Source organism: Bos taurus, chromosome 16 (genome assembly GCF_002263795.3).
Source record: "Bos taurus isolate L1 Dominette 01449 registration number 42190680 breed Hereford chromosome 16, ARS-UCD2.0, whole genome shotgun sequence".
NCBI lineage: Eukaryota > Metazoa > Chordata > Mammalia > Artiodactyla > Bovidae > Bos > Bos taurus.
The window spans coordinates 46517499-46541718 of NC_037343.1; the positions used below are offsets into that span (position 1 = coordinate 46517499).

The following is a 24220-nucleotide window of genomic DNA, read 5'->3' on the forward strand; positions in this document are numbered from 1 at the left end:
TTGAAAGGTGAAAGCTGCTTAGTCATATCTGACTCTTTGCAACCCCGTGGACTATACAGGCCACGGAATTCTCCAGGCCAGAGTACTGGAGTGGGTAGCCATTCCCTTCTCCAGGGGATCTTCCCAACCCAGGAATTGTACCCAAGTAGGTCTCCTGCATTGCAGGCGGATTCTTTACCAACTGAGCCACCAGGGAAGCCTAAGAATACTAGAGTGGGTAGCCTATCCCTTCTCCAGAGGATCTTCCCTACTCAGGATCTTCCACACTGCAGGTGGATTCTTTACCAGCTGGGCTATCAGGGAAGCCCATAGAATTCGAGGATTATGCCAAAATCTAGGAATCTAAAGATGTGACAAAACAGACTCTAAAGGATAAAAGTAAAAACTCATGTGAAAAGTTGCCCTACTAGGGAGATCCTGGAAAAACTATGGCCCTGTGTTCTGCTATTATTGTGACTCAGAAATCTTGCCGTGAATTCCCAATTCCAAGGAATTACCACTCTGATCTGCCTGGAAGCAAGAGCAAGCGCCCAAAACATCACAGGTGCTTTGAGAAATGATAGGATTGGGCAGGAAACACTCCACAGTGGGCAGAAGGCGAAGAGTAGAGGCCACTGGTGCAGCAACCCTAACAAGGATCCCAGCCTCCCTCTCCAACCCTGTTCATCTCATCAGGGCCATAAGCGGTTTCAAATCCACAAACACAATCGGTCACAAGCCCTGGCCTCCCTGTTCCTGACCCACTCCCTCTGACACCCTTAGACTGCACTTCCATCGTCATTTCCGAGACCTAGGCTATCCAGTATGGTAGCTACAAGTCACATGTGGCTTTTGAGGTGTGCTGAGACTGAACTAAGTACAAAATAAAGACAAAACACCTCAACAATTTTTATATTGACCATCAGTTCAGTTCAGTTCAGTCGTTCAGTCATGTCCGACTCTTTGCGACCCCATGAACTGCAGCACGCCAGGCCTCCCTGTCCATCACCAACTGCCAGAGTCTACCCAAACCTATGTCCATTGAGTCAGTGATGCCATCCAACCATCTCATCCTCTGTCATCCCCTTCTCCTCCTGCCCTCAATTCACATAATACTCTAGATACATGGGGCTACATAAAAATATTATTAACATTAACTTCACTTCTTTATACTGTTTTAAAATATGGCTCCTAGATCATCACAAATTACACATCTGTCACACTATATTTCTATTGGACGGCACTGCTCTAGACCTTGATGGTAACCACAACTGCACCCCTTCACAACATCAAGTTCAAGCATCCCACTCTGACTATCCCTACTCCAACAATTCCATGGCCCTACTTCCTTGAATGCATGGGCTTCCCTTGTGGCTCAGCAGTAAAAAAAAAAAAAAAACCCACCTGCCAATGCAATAGAGGTGGGTTCGATCCCTGGTCCAGGAAGATCCCCTGGAGTAGGAAATGGCAACCCACTCCAGTATGCTTGCCTGGGTAATCCCATGGACAGAAAAGCCTGGTGGGCTACAGTCCATGGGGTTGCATAGAGTTAGACATGATTGAGCAACTAAACAACAATTCCTTGAATGCAGTGACCCAGGCCCTCCTGCTGCCCCTCCTCTTACTCACGCTTCACTTTTGCCCTCTGCTTGGTCCAGAGGCCACTACCCACCATCACACGGGTGCTTGGCTTCCTTGCCCCTCCCCCGTCAGCACTCCCCAGGCAGACTTCCAAACCTAGGTCAAATCCAGCTCTCCGCATCCTCCCAGCCCACACTGGGGCAGCAGAAAACACAGCTTCCAAAGCACCTGCTCTGCTTCCTCTCCTGCCGTTTGTGCTTGAACCAGCTGGAGTCAGTGACACCCTTGCCATTTCATTCATCTGGCTCTTATCAAAGTCACCAGTGACCCACGCTGCCAGGCCCAGGGTCAGCTCTCAGCCTGCATCTCATCTGACTTTAGAAGGTTTGACACAGACGACCTTGTTCTCTGCTTTGACACACGCTCCTCCAGGACACTCTACTTTCCTGGTTTCCCTCCGTGGAGTTCCTTCTCACCTCCTTCACTCCCTTCTCCCCTTCCTCTCATCACTGAGTACCCCTGTGCTCCATCCATACACACCCCCTACCAGATTCCATTTACTCCAGAGTTTTACAACCCTTCGATCCACTGACAACAGTGAGGAGCCTGGCTCAAGTCGAAATCCCTCCTCTAAACTGCCCGCCTACTGCACCTATCCACATGGCATCGTGACCTTAACACAGCACAGGGGTGTCTCCTCGCCCATCTCCCTCACCTGCTGCTCCCACAGTCTTCCCCATCTCAGTGAATGGGAACTGCATTTCCAGTTGCTCGGTGCAAAAACATTGGCATCATCCCCAACTCCTCATGTTTGCAGACAACCACTCAGCTCTTCCCCTGAAATGCATCCAGCATCTGACCGCTTCTCACTGCCCTGGTCCAGACGAGCCACCACAGGCCTCTGCAACAGTCTCTTCACGAGTCTCCCTGCCTCCATCCCTGGCCCCCCTAAACCAGGGATCAACAAACTTTTTCTTAAAGAGCCAGAGAGTAAATATCTCAGGCTCTGTGGGCCAGATGGTCTCTGTTGCAACTACTCAACTTGGCTGTCGCGGCTTGAAAGCAGCCTCACACACTACGCAGACAAGTGAGCGTGGCTCTGTGCCAATAAAACTGGAGCTTGAACGGACACGGAAACCTGAATTCCATATAAGTTTCATGTGTCACAGAATATTCTTAGTCATCTTACTTCTTTCCCAACCCTCTAGCAATGTAAAAAACATCCTCGGTTTGCTGGCTGCCCAGAAACAGGCAGCAGCTGGATTTGGCCCTGGGGCCAAGGTAAGCCAACCTTTGCCCTAAACTACTTTCTGCACTGCATGGAAAGTGATCCCCTTACATATATATATATATAGTTTTGGCCAAGCCATGCAGCATTTGGAATCTTAGTTCCCTGACGAGCAGACCGAACCCGTGCGCCCTACAGTGGAAACTCAGAGTCTTAGCCAGTGGATTACCAGGGAAACTCCCAAAGTGATCGTTTTAATCATGTCATTTTCCTGCTCAAAAATTCTTGGCTGAAAAAAAAAAAAAAAATTCTTGGCTGGCTCCTCTTCTGATTCAGTAAAACCAAAGAACTGCCCACGCCCTACAAGGCCCAACCACCTCATCTGCGCCCCTCCACTGTCCTTACCCAGTGCGACCACAGAGGCCTTTTTGCTTCTCCTTTGCTATTGCTGAGCCCACAACTACCCTGGGACCTTTGCTTTTGTTATTATTCCCACTGCTTGGAGTACCCTCCGCCCGGATATCTACATGAATCACAGTGCCACTTCCTTCAAATCGCCGTAGGAGAGACACCTGCTCCCGCCACACCAGCCAAGGCAGCACCCATGTGCACACACACCCACGTCAACATCTAGAACATTCACTGTTCTTTGTCGCACTTATTATCATACAGTATTTATTTCTTTATTCAGGTAGAAATAAACAGATTAGGCCATTTTTTAACAGGCAAACAAGATGGCACAGTGTTCATGAAACCTGGAGGCAGACAACCTGGGCTGGACTGCCAACAGCACTGGTACTGTGACCCTGGGTGAGTTACTTTTACCCTCTCCATGCCTCAGTTTCCCTCTGTGTGAAACAGGGACAGTAACAGCGCCTGTCTCCTCAGTGTTCTGAGCGCTGATGGGGCCATCAGTGTGGGGTATGTAGTCACTCACTGTCACCTTTTTGTTTGTTTGTTTGTAACTCCTCCTGGCCAACCAGAAAAGAGGCTCTTTGAAAGCAGGCCTCGCTTTGTTTACTGCTTTACTCCTGTACCTAGGACAGTGCCTGCTACTAGGCACTGGGTAAGTATTTATGGGACGAGTGGATAAATGTTTTGAATTTAAGTCTCTCTCGAGGAGTGGAGAACACTCCCCTAGCCCCCAACGTCAAACAGGTATCGGGGACAGCAAAACTCCCTTAAAAACCCACCGCAGCAAGAGAAAAAAACCCTGACTATTCCAGGTGGGCTGCTGGTGTTTTTCTTCAGGGTGAAACCTGGACGTGAGCCCTCAAAGCCAGGCTCTGAGGGGCAGCAGTGTCACTCATAGAAAGTCTCTTATAATCACAAACTGTGCTGTATACTCAGGGCTCACGTGTTTGGGTCTCTAACCAAGTTACAGAAGAAACAGACCCCATAGTCGGATTCCAATTCCACAAGTAAAACACCAACTTAATGCCTAGCAGCACAGCTCTGTACAGGTCTAACAACACTTCCTGGGCACAAGCACAAAAGACTATTTAGTCAAAGCAGCTGACACTTAACTGACTTCTAAAAAAAGAACATCTCATCAAATGAAAGTCTTTCCTGAGCAAAACGGTGGTTAAAAAAAAAACTTCCATCCACCCATCACACATCCCCAACACTCACAACCACCACAGTACCACGGATACGGCAGCTCTCCTAAGATGACTGAGTTCTGACTGATAAACAGTACTAACATGAGCTAAAGTACTACGAGTCCCAACATCCTGGGGACGGGCCTTTAATGGGAAGATATTAACACTCATACATGTTCTGGTGTAACATGGCTCTTCTTCCAGTGAGAATCCTACTTCCTTTAAAGACACAGGACAACATGGTCACCCGCCAGAGTAGACAACTACTCTCCTGACCCTTTAAAATGCTTCTCCATGAAATAAGAAATGAACACCTTTAGTGTTGGTTCTACCAAGTGGGAACGAGTGAGTGAGATGTCGGTGGTAAAAAACACATCTATGTCCATTAGCAGAGAATTCAGGTGTAGAAGTGCCTCCCTGCAATGAATGTCAGAAAACCATGTGCCTGGATACGTAAGTGATTATGAGGAAGGGTAAGAAACTAGGGGGGTCGGTGGGGGAAGAACCCCAGAGGTCAGAGTGAACTGCCTGCCCACCTCCTAGGTGGCTCCTGCCTCCTAATGACAGGGACACAGCCTGGGGGCGGGTTTTTCTCAGAAGTGACAAGACCTGAAATTCACCTTTTCCTGTTAACCCAGGAATGGTTTCATTTTCTTCATTCTGCAGCTGGCTGGCCACTGAGGTCACTATGACCCGGAACAGAGGACACACAGGAGGCAGGCGACATCCGTCCCAGCTCTGTCCTGCCCTGCTACACAGGGAGCCAAACCTGAACAGTCAGGATGGTAGCTCTCTAATTTAATACTGTATTTAGCTGATGATCCCAAATAACACTTTGTCAGCTTTTGTGATCTAGCACAAAACCACATGCCTTGTGATATACCAGCTGGGCTCTGGTAATGCCCTTGACTGGAGGCTTAAAGGCTTTGGTTGGGACATAACTTCGATGTACTGAATTTCCATTTCAAACTGTGATGATTATCTCTGGGTTTGGTGTAGCAGAGAGTGCTACCAAGATTCAACTGTGGCTAGTTAATAAGACGACCTCTGCCTTCTGGTCTACTTCTGGGAGCGCTGTCGCTACTCTGCTCTGCTTGTTTGCAAGATCGAAAAGCCGTGGTTGTTTGGTTTACAGGATGCGGGCATCAGAACCATCTGCCTGGTCTGGTGTTTCTTTAATTAAAACTTTAATTACAGATATATCTCTGCACAGATATATGCTGTCTATCAGCTCCTGTTCTTAATTACCTGTGCTAATGAGAGCTGAAAGGAGAGTGAACGTTGGCTGGGTGTCTCTTACATGCCAGCACTCGTGTCAGACGGTGGAATACATGCCAGGGCAGGTAAGAGAAACCCAGAGTCAAATGCTGCCACCAACTTGCCCCCCTCGCTGTCAGTCCTTCTCCCACCACTACAGAAGGAGGAGAAAAGTCCTCTGGCTTCTCCCACGGGGAGAAACAAGGGGCTGAGAGGAGAAAAAACACTCCAAAGGATCTGTAAGGAGAGAGGGGAAGACTGGGGCATCACAGGCTGACCATCCACGTGCTGTGTGGGCACTCACATCTGTCCCGTGGTCTAAAGCCTGTGATTCTGAGGCGTGTCACCTGGCTGCCATGGCAACCAGGGCCCCCGTTTCCCGGGAGAGGACAACCGCCAATGAGAACAGACAGGAGCTGCATTCCACGTGCTCTGACTGTGCAGCAACCCCACCGCCGCCTCAGCCAGTGGTCACCCCCCTGCTGACGAGGGCAGATGTTCACTGAAGAATGGCAAAAGTATCTTCCACAGTTGGACCATGTTTCTTATTCTCCTCACTGCCTCCTGAGGGGTTAAATGCCATCAGAACTGCCCCTAAGTGGTCTCCTCAGCCCCTCCTCCACCACCCTACCCACCAGGGTTGGGCACTTCCTGTCACCTCCCAAGGCACACAGGCCACAGGCATGGCCACAGGACACCCACACACCCCGGGCAGCACAACTGAGTGGGCTAAAGGCCTCTGGGGAGGGCCTGTCCTCCCCAGGAGCAGCTCCTCAGCACCAAACGGGGGCCCTGACACCTGGCCTCAGACCTTCCAGCAGCAAACACACTGCAAGCTGGACGCAGGTGCCTCTAGAGGGGCCAGTCCATCACTGCCCCGCACTCGGTCCCAGTTAGTGATGGCGCTTCTCAGACAGCCATGCCAAATTACCTACCCGAGATATACCACCCAACTCAAGGCTGACGATCACAAACAAAATCTGACAACTTCTGGAGTGACTCAGGGAGCACCTTCACCTCTGAAAGACAAGTCCCAGGACACATCGAATCAACTACGAGAAACACCAGGCCCCTTGCAGGATTTCAACTGTTTAAAGCCTGATGACAGATACATTCAGAAGTATCTGGTACATGATGGAGAAAAAGTGAAACAGGGTGAGGATAAGAAAGAGAAGGGGTGGGGAGGAGAGGAAAGGAGGGACTGAAGAATAAATGCACACAAGACAGGGACAGAAAAGAGAGTGAAAAGGCAAAGGAGAGACCACCCACTGCTTCATTTTGCCCCACAAGCAATCTCCAACCTAGTTTCTGTGATGGTAAGATGCCCGCTCTCAGAAGACTACCTCCTACTGAGGTCAGATGGACTCTCTCCTCCCACAGGAAGGCGGCTGGTGGGTAAACCACCAAACTACCCATAAAGGCCACTGTAGTTTACACTGCAACTCAACAACAGGAAGATCCACATGTGCACACATCAGTTCCAAGTATGCCTTGCTGTAAATACCATAAACATCCCGTGTCTCTCCACGCTGCTGATCAACGGTTTCTCTGAACTGGCAGCCCCAAGACTGGGATGGGGTCAGGGCTCCACGATTTAAAGCTGGATGTGTGGTACAGAGCAAGAGCAAGGAAGCCACTGCCCAGAGCCCCTCCAGGCGCCATGTGAAGGCAGGGCCTTCCTGCCCAGGGCACTGAAGGCCTGACCAAGGCAGGGGTGCTGGTAGCTGAGGGACAGGAATGTGTGCAGAGGAGGGCAGAATTTCCTGCCAGGGGAGCCGCCAGGTTTGCCAGCAAACGCAAGGCAGCGGGTCCTGGAAGGGCAGTACCTGGACTGAAGTCCTGGACTCTTTTTGCGACCCACTAGGGGTGACCCCAAAGGAGCTCATTTAACCTGCCTGTGCATCGGTGTTCTCAGGGGCCAGGCGGAGTTAACAAACACCATGGACCTCATAGATAAATGCAGGTAATTATGTGGAAACACTTGGGGAAACCTGACACACAGCAGTGACTTCCTTCTTCCTTATTCTCCTGAGGATGGAGCACTGAAGCCTCTCACCGCAAAGCAAAAGCCTCTCAACGCTTTCTGACTCTCCAGCTCACTAGACAGCTGACTGAAGCTAAGAGAGAACGAGCAAGTGCTGACTAAGCAAAAGATGGGGGTCTCGCCCACGGGTCTTTCGTGTGTCTCCTAATTTAGCCTAAATTAGCCAAAACCAAAGAACCTATCATTAAAGGGCCAACAGGCTCTTAATTATCTAAACTTGTCTTGTTAACTGGTTAAGAACCCAGATTTAACTTGAAGCATCTGAACTAGCACTGGTTATTCCCATAAACCAGTGGTCCCCAACCTTTTTGCCACCGGGGACCAGTTTTGTGCAAGGCAAATTTTCCATGAGGATCTTCCCAACCCAGGGATCGAACTCATGTCTACTGCATTACAAGCGGATTCTTTACTGCTAGGCCACCAGGGAAGCCCCATCAACTCTATTTTAAAGAGGAGGAAACTGAGGCACAGAAAGGTTAGATGATGGTCTCCGCCACGCCACCTGCGAAGGGCCAAGGCGGGAGGCAGGATTCCACGCAAGGCGGCCGAGCTCCCGACCGATCACCAGAGCTCTCACTACCATGTCTTCACAGCATAAAGACTGCGGCTGCCAAGAGCACAGCCCTCGCATGAGGTTCGATTTCAAAGACACCTTTATTCTGGGCTCCCAGGGTGTCCATCATGCATTTTCATTTATCCTGCCAACAACCCTAAAAAGCTAGTAGGAGACATACAGTCCCCATGTTTCACACAGGATAAAACTGAAGTCGAATCAATGAAATGTTCTACAAACCCCTGTACATTAAGTGGAACAAATGATTTCACTGATTTCAACCACAACATGAAAGCCTTTTGAAGTCTTTCTATTTGAGTTTTTGAGTCTTGTGCGTCGCTACCTCACAAGAGACCCCTGGCACATCCAGAGACCCTGCCGGTCCAAAGCAGGTCTTCTGACTCTTAGCCTAGGGTTTTCTCACCGACTCATGCTCACAAAAACGACATCCAGGTGACTTACAACTCACTAGAATTCCTAAATACTAACCAAGTAAGCGCTGCTCACTGACAATAGGTAACAAATGTGACCGTATGTATACCAGCTCTGACTATATTGCAAAATAAAAATTATCACAATAAAGACATTTCTCCTGGGTGCCTATTAACTGCCTCCTCAGCTCCTACTGGACTTAAAGTGTCTGACTGTCTCCAGAGGACCTGGCAGCCTTCGGAGAGATGTCAAGAGGCCCTGATTCTGTCAACAGGGAGCTGGGACTCTCTGGGCTCCAGCAGCCAGCTCCCCCTAGGGAGTCGGGCAGGCATAGGACTGCTTTAGCAAGGAGAGTGGATCAGCCCACCGCTCACAGCCCCTCCAGCCCTGCCATGTCTGTTCAGTAAACTCTGAGCCACACGTTATCCTTCTTCTCATGCTAGAGAGGAACAAATAAAAGGATGCAGCCTGGAAAACATTCCCACACAACTCTGAAAGCATTATTATTTAAAAAAAAATCACCTTAAAATGCAAGGTTGGATAAGTAAGCTGTTCCCACTCCTGGAACATTCATGCCCTTTCTGGCTCTGTAATCATGGGATGTTTTACCTACTCATACTTCACAGATCTGACATTCTGCAATTCTGTGAAAAGACACCCGACAAGCCAAGGGCAGTTTCCCAGGTACGTTCAGTATAACAGACAAAGACGAGCAAGGAGGCCTGAAAAAGTGTTCGTGAGCGTTCCGATCTCCAATGAGCAGCTCACTACAACTAATTTTAATTTGTGGTTCTAATGAATGACATAAACTTTTATAGGTATCAACAAAGCTCAGAGAGGACTTAAATCCATTTCAGTGCTCATTTAGCAGCTTCAGCTGTGTGCAATTAAAGCATCAGCATTAAATGTTGGAGAATAAAATAATGAGACACTTAGAAAATAATCTGTGCTTCAGCAGGCCATGCTACGAGATGTCACATGATTTCTTTTCTTTTTTTTAAGGAACATGATTTCTCAGGAATATCTTGCCAGTTGAAAGAATTAACTTAAGTTTGACTTTTATTTTTAAATTTCAGGGTTTTTCTTTTGCTTTTGAATAAGAGTTTTCTGAAAAGTGGAATACAGTTGCAAATGCATTGTCTGAAAAGCAGTCACGAAATAGCATGCGGCATAAAGCAGTCAGTCTGGTGTATGGACCATCAGAGCCGACTAACCAGGTTTCAGCAAAGGACACATCTGATCACATTAGAAATGTCATTCACTCTTAACTTTCATCTCAAATAAAGGATAAAATACTGAAGAAGGGGGAAAGGTGAATTTTGGGAGTGAGACAACTTTCTTATCTTCCAGCCCATACGTGGAATTCAAGGGCTAAACTTTTTCTTCTACCAACACTTGAGAATATAAAATGTCATGTGAGGTGGTAGAACGTGGCAGCGGAGACCAGTTAAGTTCAAGTTGCCACCATTTCTGAAAGAAGGAGAGTGAATCTGCAAAGGAAGGGGTGTGTGGTGACCGTGGTGATGGTGGGGAGGTGTGTGTGGTGACCATGAGGAAGGGAGGGGGGCGGGGGCACAGGGGTAGGGATGGGAGTGGTGTGGGGAGGAGATGTGGGTGTCTGAGGTGTGTGCAAGTTACATGGGAACACCAAGTTCATCTGGCTACTGCAAAACATGAATAGAAGAGGAAATATACTGTGTGGGGAAATGCACTCATTAAACTTAAAATTTTAAAAGGATGAAAACACAGATTACACTTTATTTTTAAAACTGAAATGAATTTTAATACAGAAAACGAAGACAGCATTTTGCAAGTTTATCGCTCAAAGGGGTATCTCTATTTGAGGAAATCAGCGTGTTACACTCTGAGAGATGAAATGTTACAGCTTGTACACCAAAATCAAAAAATGAAATTAAATTAAAAAATGAAATGGTTACCAAGGTAATGCAGGTCAGGGGATCAAAGGTGAAGGGTCACACATTATTAAAAAGAAATCCAAAAGGACGGCTGCATCATGATCTCTGCAAAACAAAGGAGCTCCAGTAAGTAAAACTCGCACCTCCCAGAATCAAACTCAAGTTCTTGAAAAGAAGATGCCCCCTGTAACTGAACACAGTCACTGCTGAGTCCATGTCGAGCCATTTTTAATTAGGTACAAAACCAAATTTTAATTACCATTTTTAAATAAAAATTTAACCATTCAATCATATTAAACCGCAAATATCCCCCATTACAAGTGACTGAAGTACTGACATTTCCACTGGACCCCAAGCCCCGTTTTCGGGAAATGACACTGTTTGTTAAGTTGCCAACATATCAGAAATCTAATTTGGTCACAGCATGGTGAGTTTTTTTTTTTCCCTCTCCTCAAGGAATGAATTCCAAAATTGAGTTTTTGCAAATTTGTTTCATTTGAAGTAGCTGCATAAAATTTCCATTATTGGAACATTTAGTATAACAATGTTCTAGAAGACAGCAATAAAGTGATACATGATAAAATAAACTGTGTAACTATATCTATTAAGATCTGTTCTCACATTCAACTCTCACTGCACAGGGGGGAAAAGACATTTTAAGCAAAATAACTTGCTATCTCTACTGGATTTACACAGAATTAATAGAAGCTTGACATAAGGAATATCTTAACAATGGAAAAAAGTGTATGACAGTTGAGGCCTCAATTTTCTGTTATTATTTACTCATTTCCCTCATTAACAAACAAAAAAGGACATTAACAAACCTTAAAAGGACAGAAAGAGCCAAGGTTTTGTTTTGCATCATGTAGCCACCACAGAAATCATGACAAACACACTTAACTTTGCCGCAATAGCAAGCATAACAATTAGGAGTTACAGTAAATAATTTCCATATTCCTTTCACTAGTAAATAAAATGACTACTATTTTATTTACTAATGATCTTCAGTCTTCTCTCTGCAACTAAACTTGAGCAGGCTACATTTCCTGATTTAAGGATCCAATCAAATTTCTTCGCTTCTTGCTGTACAGTGAGTTGTAACAGGCAATAGAAATAATGCCTCTCTATCTAAGAGGGGAAAAGGGAGCATCACTAGCAAGAACTTTAAGTACCATTCCCTCTTCCAGCCTCCAAGGTTAGCTTCAATCTTACAATATCTAACATTTGAGTTTACCTTGATAAAATCAAATTTCCCGAATACTTTCCTATTAAAATAAAGACAACTGCCCTACAGGATTTTATTAAGAGGAACAGGATATTCTTTCTGGTGGCTTAGAGCTATCAATAAATAAACTCTATAAGGATTTTTGTTCCCCCTGATTAGGTTTTGTTAAGAAATAACTGGCAGAGCTTCATGCACTAAATACAAGTGTGTTAGTGCCTCAAGGCCACATTTCTAAAAACACGACTTTTATTTTAAAGTTTCAGAGCTACTGAAAAGTAAACTAGCCTTTCATTTATCTGGGATGCTCCTCTCCAGTAAAGTCTGTCATATATGAATTTGTTGCTGGGAGGCATGCAAGCAATTTTGAACACTACAGAAGGAATCAATACCCCATCAAAACAATGCAGATGCTGTTTTAGTAGCACTGTTATTCAGACCACTTTAAGCATGTTTATAAGAAAAGGCAAGAAGTCAGCAAGTTTACCATTAGCCAAGTTTTGTTTTATCAAAATATTTCCCATTAAAAATGAGAAAAGGTACATTCAGATCCAATATATGTACCCCTTCATTACCAAAACACAAGCATTTATTTTAAAACTTCTTGACAACAAGAGGAGACAGCACTTATAGACGCTTTTCAAAAGTCTTCTAAATCATTTCTAAAATTCACAGACTCAGGAAAAACGTGTTAGCCCAATCTTTCTACCAGTTTAACCCCCACTGCAAGCTGCAGACACCAGTCTAGGCCAACGTGGTTTGATTCTCCAAGTGGTAAGGAATTGCTCTCTGAGGTCCTGTAAGCACTACAACCAATCACGTTTCCACAAATAAATCCACGTTTCCACAAATAAATCCACGAAACTGAATATAACCTAAGTAAAAGCACAAACAAGAACCCTCTCCACCCAAGCACTTACAAGTTCTGACAATTTGAATAAATTTGTGCCAGTAATGACATTTTAGGTGACTTAAAGAAAATCCATGAAGGATTTTAGCCGATGTTTTTCACATGTGTTTGCTATTTGAGAAAGGGAGGGCTATCAGGAAGGAGTTTACCACGCCTCTAATATTCAAGGACCCTAGCACCTAATTAGGGCTTCCCTGGTGACTCAGGCAGTAAAGAATCTGCCTGCAATGCAGGAGACCAGGGTTCGATCCCTAGGTCAAGAGGATCCCCTAGAATGTAATTTAATAAGTAAAAAGAGGGCAAGACTACTGGGAGAAATAACAATAATCTCAGATATGCAGATAACACCACCACCCTAATGGCAGAAGCAAAGAGGAACTAAAGATCCTCTTGATGAAGGTGAAAAGGAGAGTAAAAAAGCTGGCTTAAAACTCAACATTTAAAAAACAAAGACCATGGATGGCATCCAGTCCCACCAATTCATGGTACATAGATGGGAAAACAATGGAAACAATGACAGACTTTATTTTCTTGGGCTCCAAAACCACTGTGGATGGTGACTGCAGCCATGAAATTCAAAGACCCTTGCTCCTTGGAAGAAAAGCTATGACCAACCTAGACAGTATATTAAAAAGCAGAAACATTACTTTGCCGACAAAGCTCCATCCAGTCAAAGCCATGATTTTTCCAGTAGTCATGTACGGTTGTGAGAGTTGGACCATAAAGAAGGTTAAGCACCAAAGAATTGATGTTTCCAAACTGTGGTGCTGGAGAAGACTCTTGAGAGTCCCTTGGACTGCAAGGAGATCAAACCAATCAATTCTCAAGGAAATCAACCTTAAATAGTCATTGGAAGGACTGATACTGAAGCTGAAGCTCCAATAATCTGGCCACAAGATGCCAAGAGCCGACTCACTGGAAAAGACCCTGATGCTGGGAAAGACTGAGGATAAGAGGAGAAGGGGGCGACGGAGGATGAGAAGGTTGGATGACATCACCGACTCAAAGGACTCGAGTTTGAGCAAATTCCTGAAGCCTGGCGTGCTGCAGTCCATGGGGTGGCAAAAAGTCAGACATGACCGAGAGACTGAACAGAGACCACTGGGGCCAGAACATCTGGGAAGCACAGATTCCGCTGCGACAACCAGGAGCTGCCCCGGAAGCTGCTATCTGGGACACACTTCCTTTTTCCCAGAGACACAATCTGATGCCTGCCTACTTAACCGGAGGTCTGTTGACGCAACAGTTCTGCTCCAGATTCTAGAGGCCATGGGACGTGAGTAGCTTTTTATTTTTTCCCAAAAGACTGGCTTAAGCTGAAATTTGAGAAACAAAACACTCTCCTAGCCCCCTTCCTGGGCCCCAAAGAGAGTCCTTCAAGGACTACAAATGGACTGGATTCGTAGATACCAATAAAAGCGAAAATTGAGGGGTGGGGGAAGGGCGGTCTTTGACCCCAAATAAATCCATCAGTGGTAGAACTAGCACTTTCACAGCAAGGGGCAGAGAAAGAGAGTCCTCTTCCAAATGACGAGCAGTAAATAAACAGGCAATGTTCAAAAGTCCTATACTACCCAAATTTTAGAAGCACAACTAGCACACACCCTACCCTCAATCTGAAATTGGAAAGAAAACTGTATGCCCACACAGGTGACTTACATTATTACAATAAGAAACACACAAGGTTTCACTGTCACAAGACCAACAAGTCACTGGAGTCCTAGCAAAGAAGACTTTTCCAAAGAAATTCTCACCCATATTAAGTTCTCACTGTCTGGACAACTTTTTAAAGAACACATTTTCCAACATGCTCAATCTGTACTCTGAGTTTTGGGCGGTTGTTTTTTGTTGTTGCTGTTTCAGTGTTTTGGGGGTTTTGTCTGTTTATTTGCCAAGGACCAGCCAGCATTTATAAACACAAAGAACTGGCTCATTCCTCAACTAAAGAGACACAGAACAAAGGACGTCGTTTCCAATAAGGTTAAATCATGACAGAAACGCTGCCATTTTCACCTCAGGCATATACTTTCAAAATACACACAAGAACCAGAAAGAAATAAAAAATAAAGAGCCAAGAAAATTCAGAGAGTCAGAGAAGCTAGGAGACAGTTGAAGAAACCCATTAAAACAGAGTTCTATATATTTTACTAATTCTTTACAAAATGGCTATTAACGCAACAATATAATGCTTTCTGCAACAGAAACTAATCTCAGCAAGTGTACTCTGAGAGCAAAATGAGAATGTCCAGCCAAAAGTTTATTACAGTGATGGGACATTTAAAAAAAAAAACTTGAATCTATAAATATAAATAAATAAATCACCAAAATGTCACTCAATAAAACAGACAATTCACTAGAATAAAATGCACTTGAGCTAAGTATATCCTTCAGTTAAGTGGGGATTATACTTCTATTACCCTTTCATCTTAGAATTTGTTAGTTTTTTTCCAGCATATTAGAAATACTGGTTGTTTGAAAAACCAAGACAAGAAAAGCACTTGGTCTCCACGAATGTGGTTCCTCCAAGTGCACCCTGTGGGGGGGCACTGCCAGCAGGAAGTGTTCCCTCCCCCACCCCCTTCCCACTACGGCCACCCTCTCTGCCGTTTTTTTTTCAACCTTTCTGAAAATATATTTCTCTGCCAAGCTTCTCAGTCTGTTCTAAAATATACGCCTGTTTCTTAAAACTTTCTATAAGTGATACAGCAACCTACACCTGCAATCATTGTATTATTTCCGCTACAATCCTCGAAAAGAAAACAAAAGCGAAAACTTTAAATACCTGTCTACCTGGAACTTTATCCTCAACAATATAATTTTCTCCCTAACAGCTTCAAAGATTTCATGAAAGGAGAAAGCGAGGAGGAGGAAGGGGCTCACGTGCCATGAGCACGAGCAACTTTTAAGAGTGATCAGACCGCTCCTTCTGGTGGAGGGGGGATGGCCATGGGGTGTGCGCGAGCAGAGCACACGTCTCAAAGGTAGGTGCAACTCAGTATATGCCAATTACATCTCAAAAAAACTATTTAAGAACTGGGGCAGAGACTGAAAAACTCTAAAATCACCAGGCACTGAGGAGTACTCAAACGCTGTGGAGAAGGCCTCAGGAGTCGGGGAAATCGGCCTGAGGTTGAGCACTGCTGCACACTCACCGAACAAAGCAAGACCTCAAAGGATCAAACCGTTTACAAGCAGCTTAGCTGCATCCCAGAGCAAAGTTCAAGGAGAATTCAAGGGTCCTGCTTCCTTAAATTGAGTCTGTCAGTGTCCACCTTCTAATCAAGATATTTAGTCCATATGCAGTTAGTATAATATAATTTAGTCCATATACGGTTAATATAATAAATGTGGTTGGGTTTTAGTTAACCATCCTGTAATTTGTTTTCTACTTATTTCCTGTGTTCTTTGTTCTTCCTTTCTGCCTTCTTCTGGATGAATCAAGTATTTTTAGTTTAAAAAAAAAAAAAACTTTTTAAGAATGGGGGGTGGGCAAAAGGCAGGGCTGTGCCCTCTTCCTGTGCACTTTAACCCACAAAGCCCAGCTGCAGCCATCATGCAGGGAGAGCCAAGAGTCATGGGGAGCCAGCAGGAACCACTGAACTAATTCTGGAACCACCTGGTTCTGCTTCTCTTGGGTGAAATAATGAAAGTAACCTCCTTGTTTAAAATAAATACTATATATTTAAAACATGTCCTATTGATTACCAGCTTTCATATTAGCCACAAATCTGAAATTACCATAGTTTCTAAATGGAAAATCAGGGCACAATATGACAGTTTCTCCAAAAGACTTGAAAAACCAGCTTTAGATATACTCCTAGCTTTACAAATTATATGCAAATTTGCCAAATACTCTTAAATTTCCCCCTCAGATTTCATATTTATATGATGCTAACTCTACTACAGTCAAGACCCAGTCCTCTCAGGTTACTATCCCCACTAGAGAAAAAAAACAATATGATATATGCCAAATTCCCTCAAATAAAAATTTATAAAAAATAAAAGGGAAACATTCACCTACTTTGACTTTACGTCTGTATGACCTGTATAAGGTTACTAACCTGCACACCAGCGCTTATTTTAATTGCTCTACTGGCTTCCTACATGACACTCGGGACCAGGAGTACACGACAGTCAGGAGTCAGGACTCCAACATTGCCCACTTCCTCTTGTCACTGATTCTCAAGTTTCAGACAAATAAGAAGCCCCTATTTAAACCAAGTCATTTGCAAAGAATAGTTCCCAAGTCTCTCCCTTAAGAGATTACAATTTAGTACATCAAAAGAGGAGCTAAACAATCTGCATTTTTAGTAAAACCCCCAGATGAAGCTGACTAGAACAGTCCACAGTCCTCACTTTAAGAAAAATTGCCTAGGTGGGTTCAACCCCATCCTCCAGTCTCCACATACACCCGCCTCCTGCAGGCACCAAGCACCGATGTCAGACCTGCCAAAGGATATAGAAACAAATTCCAGCTGATAACAGCTTAAGGTGGCCCTTAAGTTTTTAAATGCCAATAGATGCTTTAAAAGTCTCTAAAACCCCAAGAATAAAGCTATACTGAAAGACAGGGTAGCTATACAAGATACAGAGAATCCTTTTCCAATTAGAACCAATTCTAGGTTTCCGTAATAGCTCTACTGCTTACTACTCTATGACCTTGGATAAACTAATTTTTAACAAAGTCACACTTTCTTCACTTAAAACATGAAGATAATGACATCCCTACCTTATAGGGCTGCTGTGAATATTAAAGAAAATAAGTAATACAAACTGAGCAGCATGGTGCTTAGGTCTTAAAAAGCAATAATGCCAGCTCTGTGGTTACTATGATGATGGTGCTGATTATCTTCCATTCTTTCTCTGATCTGATTCTTTACAAGGTTTACAAGAGGGCTACTGCTCTCTCCATTTATTCAGATGAGCAAAGGTTAACATTCAAGACGTAAATCTTAAAAATGGCAGAGCTGGAACTGAAATTACATCTGTCCAGCCTGTCCTGCTCCACGGCTCTGGTCCTGACAGGAAGGTGCTCCACGTGGGGCTCTGCACACTAAGGTTCCCAGTCATGTTTGGGGAGTGAGACAATGAAAGGACAGGAAGGTCGTGCGGGGCAGCAGAGGGGACTGCACCCTTCTAGATTCATTACATACCGACCACAGCATCTTACACAGGGCACTCAGGACACTTCACTCAAGGGAATCACAGAAATAAACGCAAGGACTTATTTGGATACAATAGAAGGAGGAGCAATTATTTTCCATTCTGCAATTCTACTCACTAATTAAAAGACAAATTCATTCAACAAATATATACGGAGAGCCTAACTATAGGGAAGGCTCAGTCACTCCGTCCCGGGATGTGCAATGAAGAGCAGAGAAGAGGTTCCAGCTTTGTCTATCTTGACGCTGAGGCAAGGATTCAGAAATGGAACAAGTCATTTCAAGCACCATGAGCAGAATTAAGAAGTGCAGAATGCTATGGAAATGCACAGCAAGGGTACCTCATGAATTCTGCTGTGGAGGGCGAGGGGGAAAGAGGCAATTTTCCTGGGGGAAATAATGTTTAGCTGAGATCAGAAGGATGACAAGGTGGAGGTGGACCATATCCTAAGAAGAAGAAAAAATGATATGTCACAGGCAATATGGGAGGAAGGACCTGAGAGTAGACAAGGAATTCAGGGGAAGAAACCAATGGTTGGAAGAGAGAAGGGGAGAGGGGCCAGGTGGGAGGCTGGGCGGGTGACGCACAAGATTTCACAGGCCTATGCACGAGGCTGAGAAACTAGATCTTAAGGACAATGGAAAAGTATTCCAACAACTGAGAAATGGGGTACCATAATCCAACTGGCATTTTTAAAAAACCACTCCGACATCTGGGTGGGAGCAGGCAAGACTTCAGGCAGGGACAGGGGTCCAGGAGCTCTCTAGAAACCGTTTGGGCACAAGTAATTGTCAACTGGCCTGGAGAGGTGGCTGTAAGGAGTGATTTAGACAGAATGGAAATTTATGTGGAAATAGAACTGGTAGGCTTAGATTCAATACGTAAAAGATGAAGGAGGTGTCAAAAATGACCTCTGAGAGGAAAAAAAGTAGCAACTCTAGATTGGAGATACCTGATAAGCACTGCCTCAGCCAGGTGGTGAAGGTTAAAAGTATCACAGTGAGAAGTCTTGTTGATAGCAGGCACCCCTGATCTGATGAGATGAGAAGGGCTCTGCATCTCCCTAGTCTTCCTTCCCAAAACGCGTAATCCCAGCCTAATCACAGACCAAACAGCAGACCAACCCAAACTGAAGGACATTGTACAAATGCCTGATCCGTCAAGGTCAACAGAAACAACCAAAGTCTGCGCAATTGTCACAGTCCAGAGGGGCCTGAGGGGAAAGGACAACTAAATGTCATGTGGCCTCCTGGATGGGGTCCTGGAACAGAAAAGGACACTAGGGGAAAACTAAGGAAAGCTGAAGAACGTGTGGAGTTTACAGTCCTCTAGCAGTACTGGTTACTGGTCAGGGTGAACGTACCACTTTCACGTTATTAGGATCAGTGGGAGTGGGGGACACATGAACTGTCTGATATTTTTGCAACTTTTCTAGAAAGCTAAAACTACTTTTAATGCAAACGTTTATCTTAAAACTGGCCCCCAGGTCTGCCTTGGACACGTGGGAGGTGTCCTTTTTTGAGACAGGAAAGACAGAGAGGAACACCATGAGCTAATTTCAGACACACTACACAGGATCAGCCTGTCAGACTCTGCCATAGAGTGGGTGGGCAGCTCTGGTGGGGCCCTCGGCAGAGGGAGTTGAGCTCAAAACAAATTCAAGATGCTAGCACACCCGTGGAGGTGAATGTGGAGGCAGCAGGAGAGGAAGAAGGCTCACTGAGAGAGAGAGAGACCTTGGAACAGAGAGAAGAAAAAGCATTACCCTTGGAGAGACCTAGAAAGTAAACAGGACAGAATGTGGGCACCAAAGTTCAGTTCTGGCAAAACATTTTTTTAAATATTTATTATCTGATCTTATTTTTGGCTGTGCTGGGTCTTCACTGCCGGGCACAGGGCTTCTCTAGCTGCAGCAAGCCGGGACTACTCTTCGTTGCAGCTCACGGGCTTGAGGCGGGTGGGCGTCAATAGTTGCGGTGCATGGGCTTAGCTGCCCTGTGGCATGTGGATGCTTCCCGGACCAGGGATCGAACCTGTGGCCCCTGCACTGGCAGGAGGATTCTTAACCACTGGACCATCAGGGAAGTCCCCTAGCAAAACTCTGGTTTTCTAAAGTCCAGTAAGACAACAGAAACAAAAAGCAGCAGGTGAGTCTGAACTTGCTGAAAAAACTACCACAAAAATAAAAACAGGTACAGACTTATTGCATATAAGGCAGGCTCAAGGATTATTAATACAACACAAGAGAATATAGCCAATGTTTTGTAATAACTGTAAATGGGAAAAAAATAGATACAGTTTTTTGTAGCACAAGTTAAAAAAAAAAATCAGGAGCCCTCTCAGCAGGCTGAGGGAGCAGCAGGGTCACTGAGAGTGAAAATGAGTATCTTAGAGGTGAGGACTTCAGTTGATTCCTGAGAAATATCCACATTTACCAGTCACACACGAAGAAGGTCGAGTCAAGCCCTGAGAAAAGCCTACCTTCAGACGTCAGGCAGAAGACAGTGGAACATCCAACACTAGGAGAAAATCCAAGGCCACACGTCATCCCGGAGGCCAAGGGGAAGGCACAGTCAACTTCTGTGAATACGTCTGAGAAACCAAATAAAATACTGAAAAATGCCCCTCATCTTTACCAATTCTGAGGTCACAAGTGATCTCTCTCTGAAAGAGGTTTCAGCAGAATAATGGGAATTAAATTCAGATTGGAGTATCTGAATAAAAGTGAAAAAAAGAAAAACCAACTCTCACAAGAAGTCTGGCTCTCAGACTTGTACACCCTTATTCAAGGCAACATTACTCATAACACCCAAAGGTGGAGGCAACCCAGGTGTCTATCGATGAATAAATGGATACACAGTGTTGTATGTACATAATGAAATATTATTCATCCTTTAAAAAAGAAGGAAATGACGTGTGGCTGAACCATGAGGATATTATGCTAAGAGAAATAAGTCAGTCACAGAAAGACAAATGTTATAGACTCCCCTGATCTGAGATAATTAGCGTTGTCAAATTCAGAGATAGGAAACAGAAAGATGCTTGCTGGGGCTGGAGGGAGATGGCAACGAGGAGGGAGTTACACAACTGTGTGAATTTACTTAATGCCGGAGAACTGTATACTTTAAAATGACTAAGATGGGAAATTTTATGTTATGTACATCCTACTACAATCAAAATTTTTTAAAAAGAAGTCTGGCTCTCAAAATGTTAAATTTGTATCAAGCCATAATGATTTACAATGAAAAATATTTAGAGCTGGACACTTTAACCTAGATCAGCACTTTCTAGACATGTCCCTGAAGACGCATGTCTCACACACACACATCACAGATGTTGGTCCCCTCATGCTCTGCAAGGGGGCCTGGACCCCACAGACCCCAGGTCAGTGGTCTCTGATCCCAAGAGTACTCATCTATTAACCCTGTATGCCTTATAAATACTTTTATATTTGACGTGTTCTAAGATGTGAGAAGAGCCGGGAAGTGATGGCTACAGAAATGAGGGTTAGAGATCATTTCAATTCTATTTTCAGTGGCAAAAAACCTTGCTTTACAAGGGGGAAATCCCTGTAAGAGACTTCCATAAATTTCCATTAATAAGTGAGTGAGTAAACAATTTATGGTAACATTCAGGAAAAAAAGTTGCTTTAAATTGGTTTTCTTCATCAACCCACAACTTCTGCTACCAAAAGGAAAAGGAAAAGAACGTGACCCCAACTTAGAGAAACTAGTAACAGGTCATTTAGAGAAACAAAGGAACCTCTACTATAAAGTCACACCCCATTTTTGACAGATAACTTTAAGGATGGATGGACTAGGGGCAACAATTTTCTCTTCATGAATTGTCAGATTGACAAGAACTAAATCAGTATGTAAGGAAAAAAAGGAAAAATCAAAGAACAACATGGCACTGATGCAGGCCTATGATAAACAGATCAACAAACAGAAAGCATTTAGATACAAAGCCACACATAAGTATCTGTTGAAATTTAGCACAAGGTAAAGGCAACATTTCAAATCAGCAGGAAAGGATCAATGACTCAATAATAAGCATCTATTAATATATGGAGGGAAAAAAGCTTTACCTCACTCTGTCCATATTACCCAAAATGTCTCTGTGTATTAAACATCTAAGGGAAAAATTCAACACAAAGAAGAAAATCCAGGGAGAACACTTAGGAACTGAGATAAAGAAGCCTTTCCTGGGTGTGCTTTCAAGGCCAAAGAGACTCAAAGTTTGAGTGCATGACCCACAGAACTGACATGAGGATGTAATGAAGAAAATTAAGACTGAAATACAGCATACTAGGCAGGAAAAAATTAAACTTTTTTTTTTTTTTTTTAAAGAAAAACACAGAAATCAGAAAGGGTAAAGAATGTACTAGAAAAAAGAACAAAAGAATGAACAATCAAAAAAGTAACACAAAATGTTACACAAAACAACATGAAGAAAAGCAAATTAAAAAGAAACCATTTTTTCACCCATTAGACTAAGATTGAAAAACTGTAATACCTGTGTCAGTCAGTTTAGGGAACTGAACATTTTCCTCTTCAGCTATAGAGAGTGTAGTGGCACCTTTCTAGAGGGAATATGGCAAACGTTTACACTCTCTGGTGAGCAACTATGTTGGCAGACCTCCTTTCCTAAGACAATAACTAGAGAAGTGTGCAAAATACTGAGATAAGCAATAAGGGACTGGTTTACAATTTTTATAGAAAAGTTAAGCTCCTATACTCTGGCCACCTGATGCGAAGAGCCAACTCATTGGAAAAGACCCTGATGCTAGGAAAGATTGAAGGCAAAAGGAGAAGAGGGCAGCAGAGGATGAGATGGTTAGATAGCATCAGTGACTCAATGGACATGAGTTTGAGCAAACTCCAGGAGACAGTGATGGACAGGGGAGCCTGGGGTACTCCAGTCCATGGGATTGCAGAGAGTAGGAAATCACATAGCAACTGAAGAACTATACTTTTCAGTTATGTACAGCCACATCCACACACATGCACTGGCATGCAAGGTGACCACAACAGATTTTTGGCATGGGGAGAAAACCAGAGAAGAGGTATCCATGATTCCTTGTGGGGAGGGGCGGGGGAAGAGTGTCACACACACATACACACACACATGCCCCACTTTGAGGCAGAATAACTCTTATTAAAGCAAGACAGGCTGGAAAAGAACCTCAATATATTAATCAATACATAATTCCAACTTGATTTTTAAATTACTAAAAACATTCACCTCTCAATTGGTAATAATACATAGAAGGATAAGTAGATGTGTAAATTATATTAATACAACTGAGAAACATATAATGGACAAAACTAATGTCATGAAACTAAGCTAACTCAAAGAATTCAACACATAATTGAATAATTCAATCCTTTCAAAGCAAATGTAATTGTAACTTGAGTTGGGGATATCAATACTAATATCCGTACCATATGCAGACATTCCCTACAATAAATCTTCATCTACCACTAATCTCATTTGGGTCCTTCAGTGTGAGATAACAGAAAATAACCTGGGTCTCTGGCCCCAAGTCCTGGCAGAGAGCTCCTAAAACCCCGTAATTTCTTAAGTGACAATTAGAACATCTTTGGTTCCAATATCTGGTCTTTGACTTCGTCCCTGACCCAGGGTTCCTGAAACCCTGGCAAACTCTAAGTGATAAAAGCACTAAGGAGCTACTGGGGCTACTCTAGGTGGGGGTTGGGGCGGGGGGTGGGCGGGGAGATGGGCTCCAAGATGGCTACGAATGGGGCTAGTAACCAAAACAACCAAGGCACGAGTGGCAGCTTGGAATTTTCTGCCCCCACTCCCAATTCTTCAGAGAGAGGCTGGAAATGGAATTAATAATTGATCAAGAGGGAACTTCCCAAAAATCCCAACAGTACCAGATTCAGAAAGCTCCCAGATTGAGGCTGTGAACACCTCCACACTGGGAAAGCGACACACCCCCAACTCCACAGGACAGATACTCACCACTCTCTATGTCCCTAGCGACTGGACAGTACCTGAAAAAAGGCGTTCATAGACTACAGACTCCACAAAGGCGAGTCCAATATCTATTTGGTCCTCTCTTACGTATCTGGTAACAAACACGATATCTGCTAGAGAGAGAATGTTTAACAGCATTTATTAAATAAATGCTGAATGAATGTGAGGGATGGGGTGGGCTCCATAATTCTATTCCTAGGCTCAGTTGTAAAGAATCTACCTGCAATGTAGAAGACGCAGGCTCTATCTCTGGGTCAGGAAGATCCCCCGGAGGAGGCAATGGTAACCCACTTCAGTATTCTTGCCTGAAGAATCCCATGGACAGAGCAGC

At 44.2% G+C, this 24220-nt stretch overlaps 1 protein-coding gene across 5 annotated transcripts in view; it reads right to left on the reverse strand.

Annotated features, from left to right (window-relative positions):
* Nucleotides 1–24220, reverse strand: part of CAMTA1 (calmodulin binding transcription activator 1) — a 994006-nt gene that overhangs the window by 899189 nt on the left and 70597 nt on the right. Inside the window, exon 4 of one of the 5 annotated variants that reach the window (XM_024976757.2) lies at nucleotides 10414–10696. The exons of the other annotated variants lie outside the window; for them this stretch is intronic. Coding sequence (XP_024832525.1) covers nucleotides 10688–10696 — 9 coding nt within the window. The 3' untranslated portion in view covers nucleotides 10414–10687. Of the gene's footprint in view, nucleotides 1–10413; nucleotides 10697–24220 lie in introns of those variants that run through there. 5 annotated transcript variants of the gene reach the window in all.